The sequence below is a fragment of the Chiloscyllium plagiosum genome, unplaced genomic scaffold, assembly GCF_037043375.1.
Source record: "Chiloscyllium plagiosum isolate Xiang-an unplaced genomic scaffold, Cpla_swu_hap1 HiC_scaffold_8, whole genome shotgun sequence".
NCBI classification, from domain to species: domain Eukaryota; kingdom Metazoa; phylum Chordata; class Chondrichthyes; order Orectolobiformes; family Hemiscylliidae; genus Chiloscyllium; species Chiloscyllium plagiosum.
The window spans coordinates 49,984,341-50,002,242 of record NW_028270146.1 but is presented as its reverse complement, the minus strand read 5'-3'; the positions used below and the strand labels follow the sequence as shown (position 1 = coordinate 50,002,242).

The 17,902-nt window shown below is 40.2% G+C and overlaps 1 protein-coding gene across 4 annotated transcripts in view; it reads right to left on the bottom strand.

Moving 5' to 3' along the window:
• Positions 1 to 17,902, bottom strand: part of LOC122553558 (kinesin-like protein KIF26A) — a 244,973-nt gene that overhangs the window by 49,586 nt on the left and 177,485 nt on the right. For all 4 annotated transcript variants that reach the window (XM_043697536.2, XM_043697537.2, XM_087989811.1 and 1 more), the window contains 2 exons: positions 3,961 to 4,173; positions 3,727 to 3,820 (listed from right to left, as the gene is read on the bottom strand). In XM_043697536.2, coding sequence (XP_043553471.2) covers positions 3,727 to 3,820; positions 3,961 to 4,173 — 307 coding nt within the window. The remainder of the gene's footprint in view (positions 1 to 3,726; positions 3,821 to 3,960; positions 4,174 to 17,902) is intronic.

Genomic DNA, 17,902 nt, shown 5'->3' with positions numbered 1-17,902 from the left:
GCAGAATAATCTTTCAACTCTTCTCAGATTGTGGTCTCAATAACATTAATATGATGTTTTACATGTACGTGTTCAATTTCCACTGTCAGACATTGATAAATGTTCAGAAGTATGAGGCAGGAACAAAAACAGGACCACTAATTGGTAGAAAGGATCTGAGGAATTCATATAACATTTAGATTTGTCTTCAAAAAACTAAGTCTCGAGCACAACAAATTGCATTAAAAAGTGACTATACCAGAGGAAAATAGCCAAAGGAATTTCACAGAAGCACTAAAATACCAAAAATGACACCAAGTCAAAGCAGACATGAGGAAACAAGAGTAAAATCAAAGAAGCAGGATTTAAAGAGGGTCTTAGAAGAGAGTAAAGCAGAATCAAATAAATGGAGGGAATTAATTGTAGAGTTTAAGACCACAAAGACTAAGTTTCGATGCTAATAGTGTGGTGAAGAGGTTGAGAGGCCCACTGGGGTTGAGACATTGACTTTTTCCCAAATGCAGCATTAGGAATTTCAGTCTCTATTTCATAGTTTAAGATCATTCCCCCTCATACTGGTCCCCAAAGGCTGCAGAAAGAGCAGATAACAAAACTAGTTTGTCATACCAAACCTCCCTGCCATAAATAGTGTGCAGCAAGTGGGTTAGAGCAGTTAGGGGCTGTGCCTAGAGGGCAGTGGCAAGAAAATCTGAGTTCAATGAAAACAAAGAACACAGTTTCTAAAACCCCTCAATTTAAAGCTATGTCCCCTCATGCTAGCCATCGCCATCCGAGGAAAAAGGCTCTCACTGTCCAAGAGCAATCCCTAACATGTAAACAGTGCCCTGGAGCTCAGGACTCACTGACAAGCGGAAACATTATTTCCATGTTCACTTTACCAAGGGTGTTGAGGATCTTACTGACTTCAATAAAATTACCCCTCACAAGCCCAGTCTGCCCAATCTTCCTGATGAGACAACCTTCTCACTTCAGGTATCAATCTCATAAACCTAGAACACAATCCCACTGGTGGTCAGGGTTAGAATTGGGATTTTAATATGATTAAAATAATTTTTATGTTTAATACTTTGAAGTTGAAGTCACAAATTTAAGCATTTATTCATCTTGAATTATTTATTTCTGTTTAATTTGCAATTCTAGTAAGTAAGAACTTGAACTTGTATTTTTAATGTAGTCAAAAGATACGTGTGAAGGATACTGAGGGGCAGCACAAGAGGAAAGCAGAGGAAGAAGCTAATGGAGGGGGCAGGGGTAATGGTGTAGGAGAGGAAAGAGAAACTATTGCTGTTTCTATAAATAAAAAGTGGATTCAACTAGACAAATAAGTACCAGCAATGTTAGAGGGCCATGTGGTCAGTTCGCTCCAAGTCTGCGGGGACAGCAAAGAGCAGTGGAAGGGTCAATGTGTTACATTCAGAGTCATAGAGATCGCCATTTGTGACTTAAATAGGGCCAGTTCAGTGCTGTGGCGAAAACAAAAACCTAATTGAAGAAATTTTAGCACAGAGTCTGAGAAAGTTAATCAGATGTTTGGAAGGACACAAGATCCTTGATGAGGACAGGGTAATTGGTAATATGCTGTAGAGAGAGTAAGGGTGACATTTTTTGAGAAGAGGTGATGACGGCACCGAAAGAGAATAAACCACTCCCAATGTCAGCATTCAAGAAGCAAGCCTGAGCAGTCAAGAGTTTAGTGGAAACAGACTGAGGATACAAGATGCTGGCACCTTGTGTAGTTTTGTGGTTTGAAAGCAGTGTAACAAGAGATTAGAGAGACATTGGAGAAAGGTGAGAGTTCAAGTCAATGACATGGGCTGCCTAGGGAACATCTGTCATAATAGTCAAGGAAAGGCAAGAAAACCCAGTGAACAAATCTTGGTGACAAAGAAGTCCTTGGATTCATTGGAAGATGGAAGAAATAGGGTGAAGTGTGTAAGGTGCAATTCACTCTGGAAAGAGAAACGATGGAGTTCCTTTGCTTTCTAGGATGAGCTTGCAGCAGTGAGTCATTTTAGCAAGGAATTTTGAGACCCAGAAACATTTGATATGTCCTGTGAAGTTATGGCGATAGATGAATAAACCTGTGCTCAGGTCTGTGTCTTTTGGATTTCAGGGAGTAATCAGGTCCACAGAAGGACTAACAAACAGGAAGATAATGATAATAAAGAGTTCACTAAGGAAGAAGATATCAAGTGTGGAGATGAAAGTGTGGCTGAACAAATTGATTGCTGCAGAATATTGTGAAGAAAGGACGCTAAAGGCTATGTTTGAAAGTGTTGCTATAAGTGACTTGGGGCAAGAGTTTTTTTCCCCCTCCAGGGCTGAATATGAAAGAAGTGAGATTGGAAGGGAAATATGTCTATAGTTGGTAAACACGACAAGGAAATAATATATTCCAAAGAAGATTCACTAGAACTGAAATGTTAACTTTGTTTTCTCTCCACAGATGCTGCCAGACCTGCTGAGTTTCTCCAGCTTTTTCTGTTTTTAATTCAGATTTCCGACATCTATGGTTCTTTGTTTTTTGTATGGAAGTATTCGTAGAATTTTTACAGTGAGGAAAGAGGCCATTCAGCCCATTGAATCTGCATCAACCCTCCAAGGAACATTGCACCCAGACCCAGACCCTACTCTATCCCTGTAACCTGTATTTCCCATGGCTAATCCACTTAATCTACACATCCCTGTACACCAGTGGGCAATTTACCTCGGTCAATCCACCTAATCTGCACATCTTTGGACAGTGAGAGGAAACTGGAGCACCCAGAGGAAACCCATGCAGATAGGGGAAGAATGTGCAAACTCCATACAGATGTTCGCCCAAGCCAAGAATCAATGGTAGAGTCATAGAGGTGTACAGCACGGAAACTGAACCTTCGGTCCAACCCGTCCATGCCGACAGATATCCCAACCCAATCTAGTCCCACTTGCCAGCCCCCGGCCCATATCCCTCCAAACCTTTCCCATTCATATACCCATCCAAATGCCTTTTAAATGTTGCAATCGTACTCTGCTCCATCACTTCCTCTGGCAGCTCATTCTATACACATACCACCCTCTGCCTGAAAAAGTTGCCCCTTAGGTCTCTTTTATATCTTTCCCCCCTCATCCTAAATCTTTGCCCTCTAGTTCTGGACTCCCCCACACAAGGGAAGCGACTTTGTCTATTTATCTTATCCATGCCCCTCATGATTTTACAAACCTCTATAAGGTCACCCCTTAGCCTCCAACGTTCCAAGGAAAACAGCCCCAGCCTATTCAACCTCTTCCTATAGCTCAAATACTCCAACTCTGCACCCTTGTAAATCTTTTCTGAACCCTTTCAAGTTTCATCATATCCTTCCAATAGGAAGGTGACCAGATGTACATGCAATATTCTAAAAGTGGCCTGTACAGCCGCAACATGACCTCCTGGGTCCCTGACACTGAGAGGCGGCAGTGATAACCACTGAGCCATAGTGAACAGCTGAAAAGTAAACTTTATGATATATTTACTTGAATGCAAATCTATGGAAAAATGGAAAATCTATTTTGATTATTAAATTTTAAATCCTCTCACGGTCTTATGAACATTTCAAAAATTGATTTAGAAGCAGAACTTAATAAGTCTACAAAGTAATTGAAAAGAAAATAGTCACATGCTTTCAGGTTTAGTGTTGCAAACTCTGACAGCATGTAATTACCAGTCTGGCATTGTAATTAACAGTAACAAATTTGGGAGCTTACCAAGCTTGACATGACCGAAGCAAAATATGCAGCCATCGGCACCATTCACAACAGACTGAATTACTTCTGCCACTGTTCCTGAGCAGACCTCAGCCTAGGAATATTAAGATAAATGAAGAAAACACATTAACTAATTTCTGTGGGCACATAAACAAAAGCAGAAATTAATACGATACTAATACAAGCCAATAAATAATAATTAATTTAATCAATGTCTTTTGTTGTCCTACTCACTTGTGAGGCATCTTGGGTAAAAACTGCATCAAATGCAAACATTTTTGGAGCAGCAACAGCTGGGGCTCGTCTGTGGGCAGAACCAGAATGACCACTCACTGAGGGGTCATAAAGGGTTATTTGTTTTTTGCGAGAGTCTACTTTCAGGAAAGACATTGACTCCGATGTATCGTTTGCTCCTTGAGAAGGACAAATCCGTACCATTACCTTCACCTGAAAGGAAAGCAATATAATCAGTTTAGTGCACAAAACCAGCATTGAACAAGACATTTTTTCACTATTCTCTTTACAGGCCAATCAACAATTACAAATATTCTAACAGTTTAATGTTATTCTCCTATCAGAGCAAAGTTATAAAGCAAGAAATTCAGATAAAGGACTAACTTGCCACACATCACTGGGGCATCAACTCCCAAAAACATGGGCAGGTGGTTTCAAATACTTCATGTGTAGCAAGTATATTCTTTATACATCATGTAAAATAAATATGACACACAATAGGTAAGTGCGTTTAGTTTCTAAATTACTACTTGTTCTCTTTGCAGAACGTGGAGAAGAAAGACAGTGTGCCTCTAGCACAGCAATCACTAGAGCACCAAACATCATAAGTCATGCATAAATCATTCAGCAATCTAGGCACACTCACTTCACAGTTATTATGCAGTGACGTAGTTCGAACATCACAGGGTGGGTATATGGGCAATGAAGGGGAGATAGTCACAGTGATTGCTAAGCGACAACATATGAAGAGTGAAATACCATATGCTAAATGCACCATTTGAGTTGCCTCAAAATAATTATCTCCAAAATGTCTGTTTTTCAAAAGTGGGTGAAAGTGAGGACTGCAGATGCTGGAGATTAGAGTCGAGTGTGTGGTGCTGGACAAGCACAGCAGGTCAGGCAGCATCCGAGGAGCAGGAAAATCGAAGTTTCAGGCAAAAACCCTCCATCAGGATAATGATTCTGTGATGCTGTGCAATGTTGTGGAGATACTTGTATCAGTAGTCTACCATTAAAAGAAGCAATATTAGTAATAAATGCAATTGTGCTTGCAATTATGAACACTTACACAGATCATAAACACAGAGGTAGGAATCACTTATCAATGGTATCACTGCTGCTGCGGCTGCTGTTAACTCTAATTCCAAAAAGCGAACAGGATTGCTTTTGACTTTTTCAGTTTACACAATTAACAGGGTTGGATTGCAAAACCTCATTCACGTGCATAATGTAATACTCAAACTGATCATTGAATCTCGTACCGAGAAGTTCATTGTCTGTGGCAATATGTACAAAGCACAGGAACTGTTAAGTGACAATAATGAGGGTAATGGTAAGAATGACCAGTTAATTGATCATAATAGCCCCACTCTGAGGTCCCTCACATCACAGATTCCACTCAACATGATATCAAAAAATGGTTGGAGGCACTGGAAAAGCCCTGATAACATATCAGCAATGGTACTGAAGACTTGTGCTCTGAAATAAGTTTTATCTTGGCTAAGCTGTTCCAGCATAGCTACAACACTGGCATCTAACTGGAAAAGTGGAAAATTGCCCAAATATGTCCTGATAGAAAAAGCAGAACAAATCTAAACCAGCCAATTACAACCCTTTCAGTTAGTCTTGATTGTTGGCCAACATCTCAGTCTCGAGCTTCCTTACTTATCTAAAGTTCTCGATCGAAGCTCAATGCAAACTGGAAGAACAATATCTCATTTTCGACTTGGAAACCCTGTACCATCAGGACTCAAAATCACACTCAATAATTTTAGGAAGTGTCAGGCCCTATGTCCTTACCCAAACCCCCACAAATCAGGCTCTGTCATCACATGGGCTGCAACCACAAACAATCCCTCATCAGCCACAAATGATCTCCATTAGCTATTCATTTTCCCAGGATGACCTTTACCTACTCCTTTGTCTGTCCAACTGTTTTCTCTCTCTCTCTGGGCTCCATCTCTATCTAGTATTTACTCCTTTCTCCTTTCCCTATCCCTGCTTTAGCATATATACTAACCAAGCAACAATCAGTTCTGAAGAAGGGTCACTAGACCCAAAATGTCAACTCAGCTTTCTCTCCATGGATGCAGCCTGACCTCCTGAGTTTAACCAGCAATTTCTGATTTTGTAATTGAACAGTCACTTGATGGACTAAATTCTGTCAATTGTAATGTATCTTGCAGTTTCATCATAAGGGAATAGAAAAGCAAAGACCATTTTCCAAATACTGGCACAATACAGTGATGTAACTGTGATTGTCCGAAGCCAGGTTTAATACCTTGAAGTTAAACCAGATGAAGGCAGAACATATTGGAAACTCCTTTGAGTGAGTGTATCTCATACCTAACCTAAACTGCAGTAATTCACATCAATCTTGCATAGCCTAATTTTTTTTTAATTTAACCTATTTTTCCAATCAGCCTACTCAGAGAGGTTACTACGCACCTCTGGAGCAAGTGGTGAAATAGCTCCACAGAGGCCAGTATCCTGTCACCAAGTCACCCTTTATTTACATGTGGAAGGTCTTTGACACTGATCCAGCTCCATCAAAGCCAGCTCTCAGATTAACAGGATGTCCAATACACTTGTTCTTCTTCTTTTATTTCTTCCTTTGTTTTTCTTTTACCCCCCACACTACCGCCTAACTGCGGTAGTGCTTACTTTTTTCCCCAGCACCCATGTTGTGTGTGTGCAGGTGTGAGACACAGTGAAAGACACAAGGTGCACAAATTCTTTATTCAGTTTCCACCACCAGGAAGAAAGGAAACACTCGAGTGGCCTGTGACAAGCAGTGCCCTTCACATCAAAGGGCAATGCTGTGTGATCAAACAGTGAAGGGGAGGGCAGGGATTAAATCAAAATAGAGTTGGACAAGGAAATAATACATTCCACTCCCTGCGGAGCCCATCTCTCCCTGAACAATTCCAGGGTGTTGGTGGACACCATGTGCTCCTTTCTCCAGAGACACCCAGGCTCTAACGTAACCACAGAAGAGGGGCAGGCAGTCGGTCGACACTCCTGTTCTTTTTTTTCTTCTTTTTCTTTCTTTTTTCTCTTTTTTTATTTTTTTATTAAACCCCCACACTACCACCTAAGTGCGGTAGTGCTTATTTTTTCCCCAGCACCCATGGTGTGTGTGTGCAGGTGTGAGACACAGTGAAAGACACAAAGTGCACGAATTCTTTATTCAATTTCCACCACCAGCAAGATAGGAAAACACCCGGGTGGCCAGTGACAAACACTGCCCTTCACATCAAAGGGCAGTGCTGTGTGATCAAAACAGTGAAGGGGAGGGTAGGGACTAAATCAAAATAGAATTGGAGGGAGAAATGATGCACTCCACTCCCTGCGGCGCCCACCTCTCCCTGAACAACTCCAGGGTGTTGGTGGACACCGCGTTCTCCTTCTCCAAGGACACCCGGCCTCCAACGTAGAGACTCCTGTTCCTTTTTTTTTTACACAGGAGGGATTTTTTTTTTCTATTTTTTTCCCCTTTAACCCCCACACTACCACCTAAGTGCGGTAGTGCTTATTTTTTTCCCCAGCACCCATGGTGTGTGTGTGCAGGTGTGAGACACAGTGAAAGACACAAAGTGCACAAATCTTTATTTAATTTCCACCACCAGGAAGATAGGAAAACACCCGGGTGGCCAGTGACAAACACTGCCCTTCACATCAAAGGGCAGTGCTGTGTGATCAAAACAGTGAAGGGGAGGGTAGGGACTAAATCAAAATAGAATTGGAGGGAGAAATGATGCACTCCACTCCCTGCGGCGCCCACCTCTCCCTGAACAACTCCAGGGTGTTGGTGGACACCGCGTTCTCCTTCTCCAAGGACACCCGGGCTCCAACGTAGAGACTCCTGTTCTTATTTGTCAGCCAGAGTTCCCTAATTGGACCAGATTAACAGTTCATTTAGGTAAAAACAATGACTACAGATGCTGGAAACCAGAGTCTAGATTAGAGTGGTGCTAGAAAAGCACAGCAGTTCAGGCAGCATCCGAGGAGCAGGAAAATCGACGTTTCAGGCAAATATAACAGTCAGTTTATATTCTGTACTTGGCTCGTTACAATCATTGCAGGTTGGATTTGAACCCAGGCTTCCCAGTTCAGGGGTAAGTACTGTACCTCTGCCCACAAGAATCAACTTTTTATATAACCTATTTTTCTGAACAACCTATTTAGAGATGTTATTACACATCTCTGGATCAAGTAGGATTTGAATATGGGCCTTCCTGGCTTAGAGGTAGGGACACTATCATAAGAGCCCTTAGTTTGAAGAAGCAAGGGTATGCCCCTAAAAGGGTGCGTTTTCAGCATCTGCAATTCTTTAGGTTTTTTTTTACATTATTCTCTGGCAGAGTTCAGATGTCACTTAGATATGGAGAGGACAGTAAGGGTTTTTCTTTAGGTAACCTACAGAAGTATTGGTAGGCTAATAATGACATAATTGCTATGCCACCTTGGGAAGTGGTGGCCTAGTTGTAATGTCACTGGCCTAATAATCCAGAGGCCAGGCTAATTATTTGGTACGTACGTTTGAATCCCACCATGGCAGATGGTGAAGTCTGAAATCAATAACATCTCAAATTAAAAGCTAGTCTGCTGAAGACCATGTAATTTTACAACATTTAGAGCCTTGCCATTGGAGCCATATCCCATTTAAAAATGGCAATTTTGGGTTCCATATCTATGGAAGGATGTGCTGGTGTTGGAGGGTATCCGGAGGAGTTTGCAAGAATGATCACGGCGATGAAGGGCTTGTCATATGAGGAGTGTTGAGGACTCTGGCTCTGTACTCGATGGAGTTTAGAGGGATGAGAGGGAATATCATTGAAACTTGCAGAATACCGAGAGGCCTCAATGGAGAGCTCCATTAGTAGGAGAGATTAGGACCCAAGGGGACAGCCTCAGAATGGAGGGGGGACCCTCAAGATGAGGGGAAATTTCTTCAGCCAGAGGGTAGTTTATTTGTGAAACTCATTGCCACAGAGGGCTGTGGAGGCCAAGTCATTGAGTGTATTTAACACATAGATAGATTGGTTCTTGATTAGTAAGGGCATCAAAGGCTACTAGGGAGAAGGTAGGCGAATTTGTGCTGAGAAACATATCAGCCATGATGGCCGAGCAGATTGGAAGAGTCAAATGGCCTAATTGCTCCTATATCTGTTACGGTCTTTCCATGTGGTGACTCTATGTAAGCACCAGTACAGTTAATATTCAAAAACAACAGAAGAAAAAAAACCGTATATTTTCAGCACAAAAATCATGATTTTACATTTATTCAATGTATAAGTTTGCAACCTTTCTCTCAGCGATGACATGTTAAGCTATAAAGCCTCAGCTTTTCACCCAAATAATGCATGTTATACTTGCCTTATAGCTGGGTGCAAGAAATCAAGCAACCAACAGAGGTGGTGTAGAGAAGATGTGCTGAAAATTAAAACCTATCCACATGGAGCAGATTCTATGTGTCAGACAACAAAAATAGCAACAACCCACATTTTTTATACTTGGCATGTAAGTCAACTGCAAGTCTTGAAGGTATCAAAGGTGCATTCATATACCAACATCTATGATAATTAATAAAGATGTAAGCAATCATTTTTTTCTACCACCCTTTCCCACAGAGAAAACAAACATGGAATACATTCTTAAGAACGTACAATTCATACATAAACAAAGGACAGATAAGAACATCAATATCACACAAGTGTCTCAAACAATTCCATGCTTTCATGACTACCTACCCTCAGCATCTGTCCTCATCAGTGAATACTGTTAGTATTGACAGCAGTGTGAAAAGACAGAACTAGAAACCAAACAAATCTTAAAATAAATGAAACAGCTACTTTAAATAGCAAGACTCTCAGAAGTGGCAGATTCGAAGTTTTCATTACTCATATAAACTGAATGAGGTCAGGTTTATAATTCATATCATTTTGTGCAAGCTTTCAGTTATTCCAATGGAGCTATTAGTCTATAAACAGAATTGCAATGTTCCCATACAATTTCAATGTATCCAATTAACTCCATCTTAATTACAATTTTCAATTTATTTTGCTGATGTATTATAGTACAGTCTTAGTTGAATGAGCAAACCAGTGATTCCCGACACTAATCTTTTTTTTTCATCCAGCTTCTGATATATTTCTGATGAAGGCACTACAAACAACTCCACATTGACTGTTAGAGAATGATAAGGAATTCAATCTTGCACAATAAAGATCAACATATCGAAACTATAATCATTATGCCTCCCACTTGTACCTTGATAACAACCACTGACCACTGCGTTAATAGGTTCATCTTGCCTGGTACCCAAAAGGATTAAGTACATATATATTCTACAGCCAGGCTATAAGCTTATTACACAGCTACTCTCAAACCTTCAGACTGAGAGTTTTTAGCATTTTATTTAATTAACCTTAAATTAATACCGCTGTGAATCCCACTGATGAGATCCAATATTATTGCACCACAGTGTAAATCACATTATATAGGTCTCAGTTCAGAGACGATTTTACTGTGCACTTAATTGGAATTGATAGCTGTGTATGACTTTACAAATTAATTTGCTCATTCAGCTCATTTTCACATTTCATATTCATTGTTTGTGTACAGAGCAACTTTCAGGGTGAAATTCTGTTTTAATTTTTTGAAAAGATAATAAATAATTTAAACATGATACATGGCACTAAAAGAGTTTAGCACTGACATAGAAAATTAATCCCTACTTAATTTGCAGTTTTTGCAGTAGCATTATGTTCAGAAATCAGCCACTGTGGAGAGAATAGAGATTATTAATTTACAGTGAAACAATTTGTGGGGGATTAGTTGCTATCATAACCATTTGACTTTTGCAGTATAGTCAGAAGTGAATTATACCACATTGGATCATTTGTGGTCTGTATTTGTACTGCCACAATTCTCTGATTACACAAGAGTAACAAATTAACTAAGTAATTGTTAAAGTAAAACTAATAATTACAGACTTGATTTGTCGGTATCAACCTTTTGTCAGATTTCCTTCCTATTGTGAAACTTCTAAATGTCAACACCAGATTCTTGTTTTTCTAAAGAGCTATTTGTGAGCTTTCTCAATGGCTCAAAAATAAATAACAAGATTATAAGAAAAAAGTCCAGCCATCTGAATCTCAAGACAAGGCAATGAAAAACCACCACACTTGTGCTGTGGATTCGAAATGAAAGTGAGCCATCCCTTCTGATCACCATCACAATCATCCCTTCTAAAAATGCAATTATATAGATAGAAGATATTAGCTAGATCTGATTTAGCAGTGATTTACAAAGAGAGACCATTACGTATTGTATTGCTAGATTTTCATCAGAATGGCATTTCCCCAAATGATAGGCCAGAAAGTCAGCTACAGTAATGACCTCAGCATTTGGGAGGAGCTTCATGAATGTAGCAACTATAAAATACTACATACCAGAATCTTTCATGATAGAGGACGGATAGCAGACCATAGAATTTTGTGAACTGAATATTTATTAAGTGTAATAATACATTAATCAAAGTTTAATTTAAAGTAATTAGAACAATTCTTTCAAACCTGAAAACCCCAGAATCAAACTCCAATGTGTGCAGAGATGTGTGATTTTGACCTGGCAGCCATTAGGAAGTAATAATCAGCATCTGCATTCAATCCCTAAGCAATACACAGTGGCCCCCATCTGGAAATAGTTCAATGTGAACATTTGGTGAAAACACAGTCAAGTACAGATGTGATGCCTTTGAAGATCAAAGAACCTTCTGAAGTTCATTAAACACACAAGAGCATTTTGGAACAGATTCTGGTTGGTGGTCTGTCTCACTGGTTTGAAGACAGTGAGAAATAGATACATATGTTAAAACAACGAATAGCAAAGCAAAATAAAGCTCCTCTATTTTATCACTATTTATTTATGGACCTTCAGTTTCTTTATAATTTTCCATCTTTTTGTTCTTCATTTGTTATGGTTGGGTGAGGAGAGGTAAATCGGTTTGCATCTTTTTAATTCCCCTCTCGGTTTATCACAATTTTTTTACTATCTTTTAGAATGCAACTATCACACTTCAATTAAATGTAGTGCAAAAGAAAATGAAGGGGTCAATTACCAAGCATTACTTGTGTAAAAGAGAATTTTTAGTATCGATTAACATGACTGAAAGATACTAAAACCATAACATCAAATGCAAACCCAAATACAGGTAATAAATTTCAAATTGGTCTCTAGGTCGGAGAGGGAAAATAAAGATCACACAGTCCTTAGAGCCTTTGAGCTGTTAATCAACTCTAACTAGAGATCACAGTGGTTTAGCGGTTAACTTGAATCCAACAGCAGCAGAATCCTTAAATAGTTTGGTGTTCTCAGTGAATAGCTATTTCCCTAATTTGCTTTCTCATTGGGTGCTGGATTCTAAGATAATGACAGAAACAGGTGAGGAAAGAGAGAGTTCCATCCCTTGTCATCACAGATTTATTTTTCCTTCTCTCTATTCTGCTGCTCAAAAGCAGCTGTTGCAATATAGTTCAGTGTGTATTTTAAAGTCTATCTCCATTGTCTTTCCAAGCTGGCTAACTTGCAAATAGGCCTTTCATCTCCCAATATATGAAATTATCATACAAATGTAAATTAAAGTAGGAGACGTAAATGCCTTTTTTTTACATTCCCTACAGTGTGGAAACAGGCCCTTCAGCCCACACCGACTCTGAAGAGTAACCTACCCAGACCCATTACCTTCTGACAAATGCAATTTAGCATGGCCAATTCACCTGCCCTGCATGCCTTTGGACTATGGGAGGAAACCCACGCAGACATGGGGAGTATGTGCAAACTTCACACAGACAGTCGCCTGAGGCTAGAATTTCACCTAGGACCCTGGTGCTGTGAGGCAGCAGTGCTAACCACTGAGCCACTGTGCTCATTTGTCCACTTTTGAGATCTTTAGATAGAAATGGTCATTTCAGCATGGATGGTTCCTGAAGTTTGCTCAATCTATGGCAAGAGGTCCATTGCAGCCATTTTAGATTCTTCCTTTTCAATCAGAGAATGTTATTACCTGATCATGAGATGGGTACCCACCCCTCTGCACAAAGTGTCCTGGCAGCAGCATTACAATGACACTGCAGCACTGTACTTGACACTGTACTTGACACTGCAGCACTGCAGTGAAGAACTATTCTATAAGAAGACCAGACATGTGCCGTGAGGGTGTGGTGAGGCTGGTCTAATGCAAAAGTCCATGGAACAGGAATGCAGACAGTCATTGCCCATTGACTGCACCCTGAGATGCTGGTGACTCTTTTCCAAAATAAAAACCCAGAGGAGCAAGTGGTGAGTTGGAATCACTTTGACTTTCAAGTTGGGAACTGTCATCATCTAATCTCTCTCAGGCATATTGGAGGATGGAAAATTGCACATTAATGAGGTGATATTAGGTAAAAACTGCATGCTAATACATACAATTTGATACAAATAGACTTTGTGCCACTCATTAGTGAGATTATCATCTCGCTGTTCAATGCTTGTTGCAGACTTGGATTACTTTTCTTGAAGTTGAGAACCTCATTTCTGCTGAGTTTGACTGGTTTTCCCAATTGACTTGCCTATTCCTATATCATTTAGGAGTTATGAAGGTTCCATCTATTTCTTATTTTTAATTAAGGAAAATATTAGTTTAAAGGGGGTTCATAATACTGCAATTATACAGGTAACCATAGAATTGGAAGAGTTTTAGAAAGTTTAAAGGGCTTAAAAAGTTGAAAAGTTGATAACATGAGAAACCTTGCCAGGAATATAGTAATAAATTGGAAGCGCCTTTAAAAGTAAATAAAAGTAAAGAAAGACAGCAGTTAAAGTAATCATTGGTCATTAACTGGCATGGGGAAATAAGGAAATTGCACAGATGTTGAAGAATTTTGTGTCTGCCTTCACAATAGAAGGCAGAAATAGAAGGTTCCCAAGGGGCTAGTAAGAGTGAAGAACTTACGGTAATTAATAGCAAGAAGAAAAGTTATTGGAGAAACTTAGAGACTGAAAGCTGACAATTTCTCAGAACTGGATGGCTCGCATCCTGAGACTATAAAAGACATAATTGTATTGGTTATAGATTTCCAAAATTCACTAGAATTTACAGCAATCCCAGCAATTTGGAAGTTATCAAACATGACATTGCTATTCAAAGTAAGTAGAGAGAAAACGGAAAACAACAGACGAGTTATGTCTGACATCACTTGTCAGAGAAGTGTTAAAATCTATTATTAGTAAGTCTTAACAATGCACTTAAAAACCCTGATCATGATCAGACAAAGTCAATGTGCTTTTACCAAATGGAAAACATATCTGACAATTTTACTGACATTCTTTTGAGGATGGGTGAATATGGAAAATCGGTAGATGTTGTAGATATTTTCTAGTGAACCTGTTCAATGATGTTATTTATACACTCTTGGAGTAGGTGTTGGACTACTATCGACACCACTAACGGTTGGAGTAGGTGGTATTTGAACCCAGCCCTCCTGGCCTAACATAGAGATACTACCACTGCCCCCCAAGAGCCCTTCTGGGAGGCAATATATACTTGGATTTTAAAATAGCCATTCGATAATGTGCCACATCAAAGGAGAATGAACAGAAGAAAGGCTCATGGATTTGGGAATGCTTAAGAGCAGCCAGAAACAAGAGGTTTTTCAAGTTGGCAAACTGTAATTGGTGGAATGCAACAGGTATCAGTACTGGAGCTTCAGCTTTTTGCAACAAGTATTAATAACTTAAAAAGATGAAGAATAAAATGTCGATATTGGTTGATGTTACAAAGCTCGGTGGACATTTAAGATGAGAGACAACACAAGTTAGAAAAGGTGGGTTTACTGAATAGGCAACATGGTGACAGAAATTAATTAAGTTGCGGTTATACACTTCAGTAGAAAGAATAGAAAATGACATTTCTTTTTAAATGTGAGAAATCTTTCAATGTGATGTTCAGAGATACTTGGGTGCACTCTCACAATGAATGCAAAGGTAGCATACGGGTAAGCAAGCAATTAGTGAGGCAAATGACATAGAGTCTTAGAGATGTACAGCACGGAAATCGATCCTTCAGTCCAACTCGTCCATGCCGGCCAGATATCCTTACCTAATCTAGTCCCATTTGCCAGCAACGAGCTCATATCCCTCCAAATCCTTCCTATGTATAACCCATCCAGATGCCCTTTAAATGTTACATTTGTACTTGCCTCCACCACTTCCTCTGGCAGTTCATTCCATACACACACAACCACGTGAAAAAGCTGCACCTTAGGTACCTTTTATATCTTTCCCCTCTCAGCCTTAAGCTATGTCCTCTAGTTCTAGACTTCTCCACCCCAGTGAAAAGACTTTGTCTATTTATCCTATCCATGCCCCTCATGATTTTATAAACCTCTATAAGGTCACCCCTCAGCCTCCAATGCTCCAGGGAAAACAGCTCCAGCCTATTCAGCCTCTCCCTATAGCTCAAATCCTCCAACCCTGACAACATCCTGGTAAATCTGTCCTGAACCCATTCAAGGTGGCACAGTGGTTAGCACTGCTGCCTCACAGCGCCAGAGACCCCGGGTTCAATTCCCGCCTTGGGCAACTGTCTGTGTGGACTTTGCATATTCTCCCCGTTCCTGTGTGGGTTTCCTCTGGGTGCCCCGGTTTCCTCCCACATCCAAAGATGTGCAGGTCAGGTGAATTGGCCATGCTAAATTGCCTGTGTTAGGTGAAGTGGTAAATGTAAGGGAATGGGTTGGGTGGGTTGCTCTTCAGAGGGTCGGTGTGGACTTGTTGGGCCGAAGGGCCTGTTACAACACAGTAAAGTAATCTAATCGAAGTTTCACAACATCCTTCGATAGGAAGGAGACCAGAATTGCATGCAATATTCAAAATGTGGCTTAGCCAATGTCCTGTACAGCCGTAACATGACCTCCCAACTCTGATACTCAATGCTCTGACCAATAAAGGAAAACATACCAAATGCCTTCTTCACTATCCTATCTACCTGCGACTCCACTTTCAAGGAGCTAAGAACCTGCACTCCAAGGTCTCTTTGCTCAGCAATACCCCCCAGAACCTAACCATTAAATGTGAATTCTGCTCGGATTTGCTTTTCCAAAATGCAGCACCTCACATTTATCTAAATTAAATTCCATCTGCCACTCCTCAGCCCATTGGCCCATTTGATCAAGATCCCGTTTACTCTGAGGTAACCGTCTTCGCTGTCCACTATACCTCCAATATTGGTGTCATCTGCAAACTTACTAATTATACCTCCTCTGTTCACATTCAAATCTTTTATATAAATGACAAAATGCAGTGGACCCAGCACCGATCCGTGTCGCACACCACTGGTCACAGGCCTCCACATTCTGAGAAGCAACACTCCATCACCACCCTCTGTCTTCTATCTTTGAGCCATTTTTGTATCTAAATGGCTAGTTCTCCCTGTGTTCCATGAGATCTAACCTTTCTAACCAGTCTACCATGAGAAACCCTGTCAAATGCCTTACTGAAGTCCATATAGATCATGTCTACTGCTCTGCCGTCATCAATCCTCTTACTTACTTCTTCAGAAAACTCAGTCAAGTTTGTGAGACATTTTTCCCACGCACAAAACCATGTTGACTATCCCTAATCAGTCCTTGCCTTTCCAAATACATGTAAACCCTGTCCCTCAAGATTCCCTGCAAAAGCTTGCCCACAACTGATGTCAGACTCCCTGGTTTTTCCTTACCTCCTTTCTTAAATAGTGACACCACGGTAGCCAACCTCCAGTCTTCCGGCACCTCACCTGTGACTATCGATGATACAAATATCTCAGCAAGGGGCCCAGAAATTACTTCCTGACCTTCCCACAGCGTTCTAGGATACACCTGATCAGATCCTTATGGGGCTTCATGGAAATACAGGAATGAGGAAGTTTTGCTACAATTCCACAGGATTTTGGTGGAACATACACACCTGAGAAACTGTATATAATCGCATCAGAGGTAATGCGGCAATGGTTCACTAGATTAGTCCTGGAGATGTGAGGACTGTTCTATGGATCTGTGCTCTCTGCAGTTTAAAAGAATGAGAGGTGATTTCATTGGAATCTGAAGGGATTTGAAAGGGTAGACAATGAGATGCTATTTCTCTTGGCTGTTGAATCAAAAACATAGGAACACAATTTCAGGATGAGGGGCTAATTGCTTTGGGTTGTGATGAGGAAAAATATCATCAGTTAAATGTTGTGAACCTTAGATTTTCCAATCTAGAAGGAGATAGTGGATATTCCACCATCAAGTAAAGATAGGCAGATTTCCAGTCACTCAGAAAATCAATTGGAGAACAGATAGAAAAATGGAACTCAGGCAGAAGTTTAGGTTTTGATCAAATTGAATGGGAGACTGGGCTCAATGGGGGGAGTATGATCTACTCAAGCTTCTAGTTCTTATTTTTTTTTATAACTATAGTTAAGCAAAACCAATGTTGGGTGGCATGTTATAGTCAAAACTGGAGCACCTGCGTTTGCCATTTACCAACAAAGAACTGGCAATCGCTGTGCACCTCCCATTTCCCAATCTCAGTTTAAGTTTAGTGCAAAGTCAAGGGGCTCTCCAGGTGTCCAATAGTAGTGATGTCAGCAAGGATGGGCAGCCAATTACATTGCAGTACTCTCATTAAACGCAAACTAGGAAGTTACAAACACTGATCATTCACCTTTAATTACAATTTAAAGTAGTAAAATATGTAAAATTTCATCATGATGAAAAAAGTTTGATACTTCACAAATACATAATCATGTTTTCAGCACCAATGAGTATGGTTGGCACCATAATTGTGGCATGAGAATGCTTTCAAAACCCAAGGGGCAACACTTTCAAAGGGGTTTTACAGCAAGATTGTGTTGATTACTTCAGGATTACAC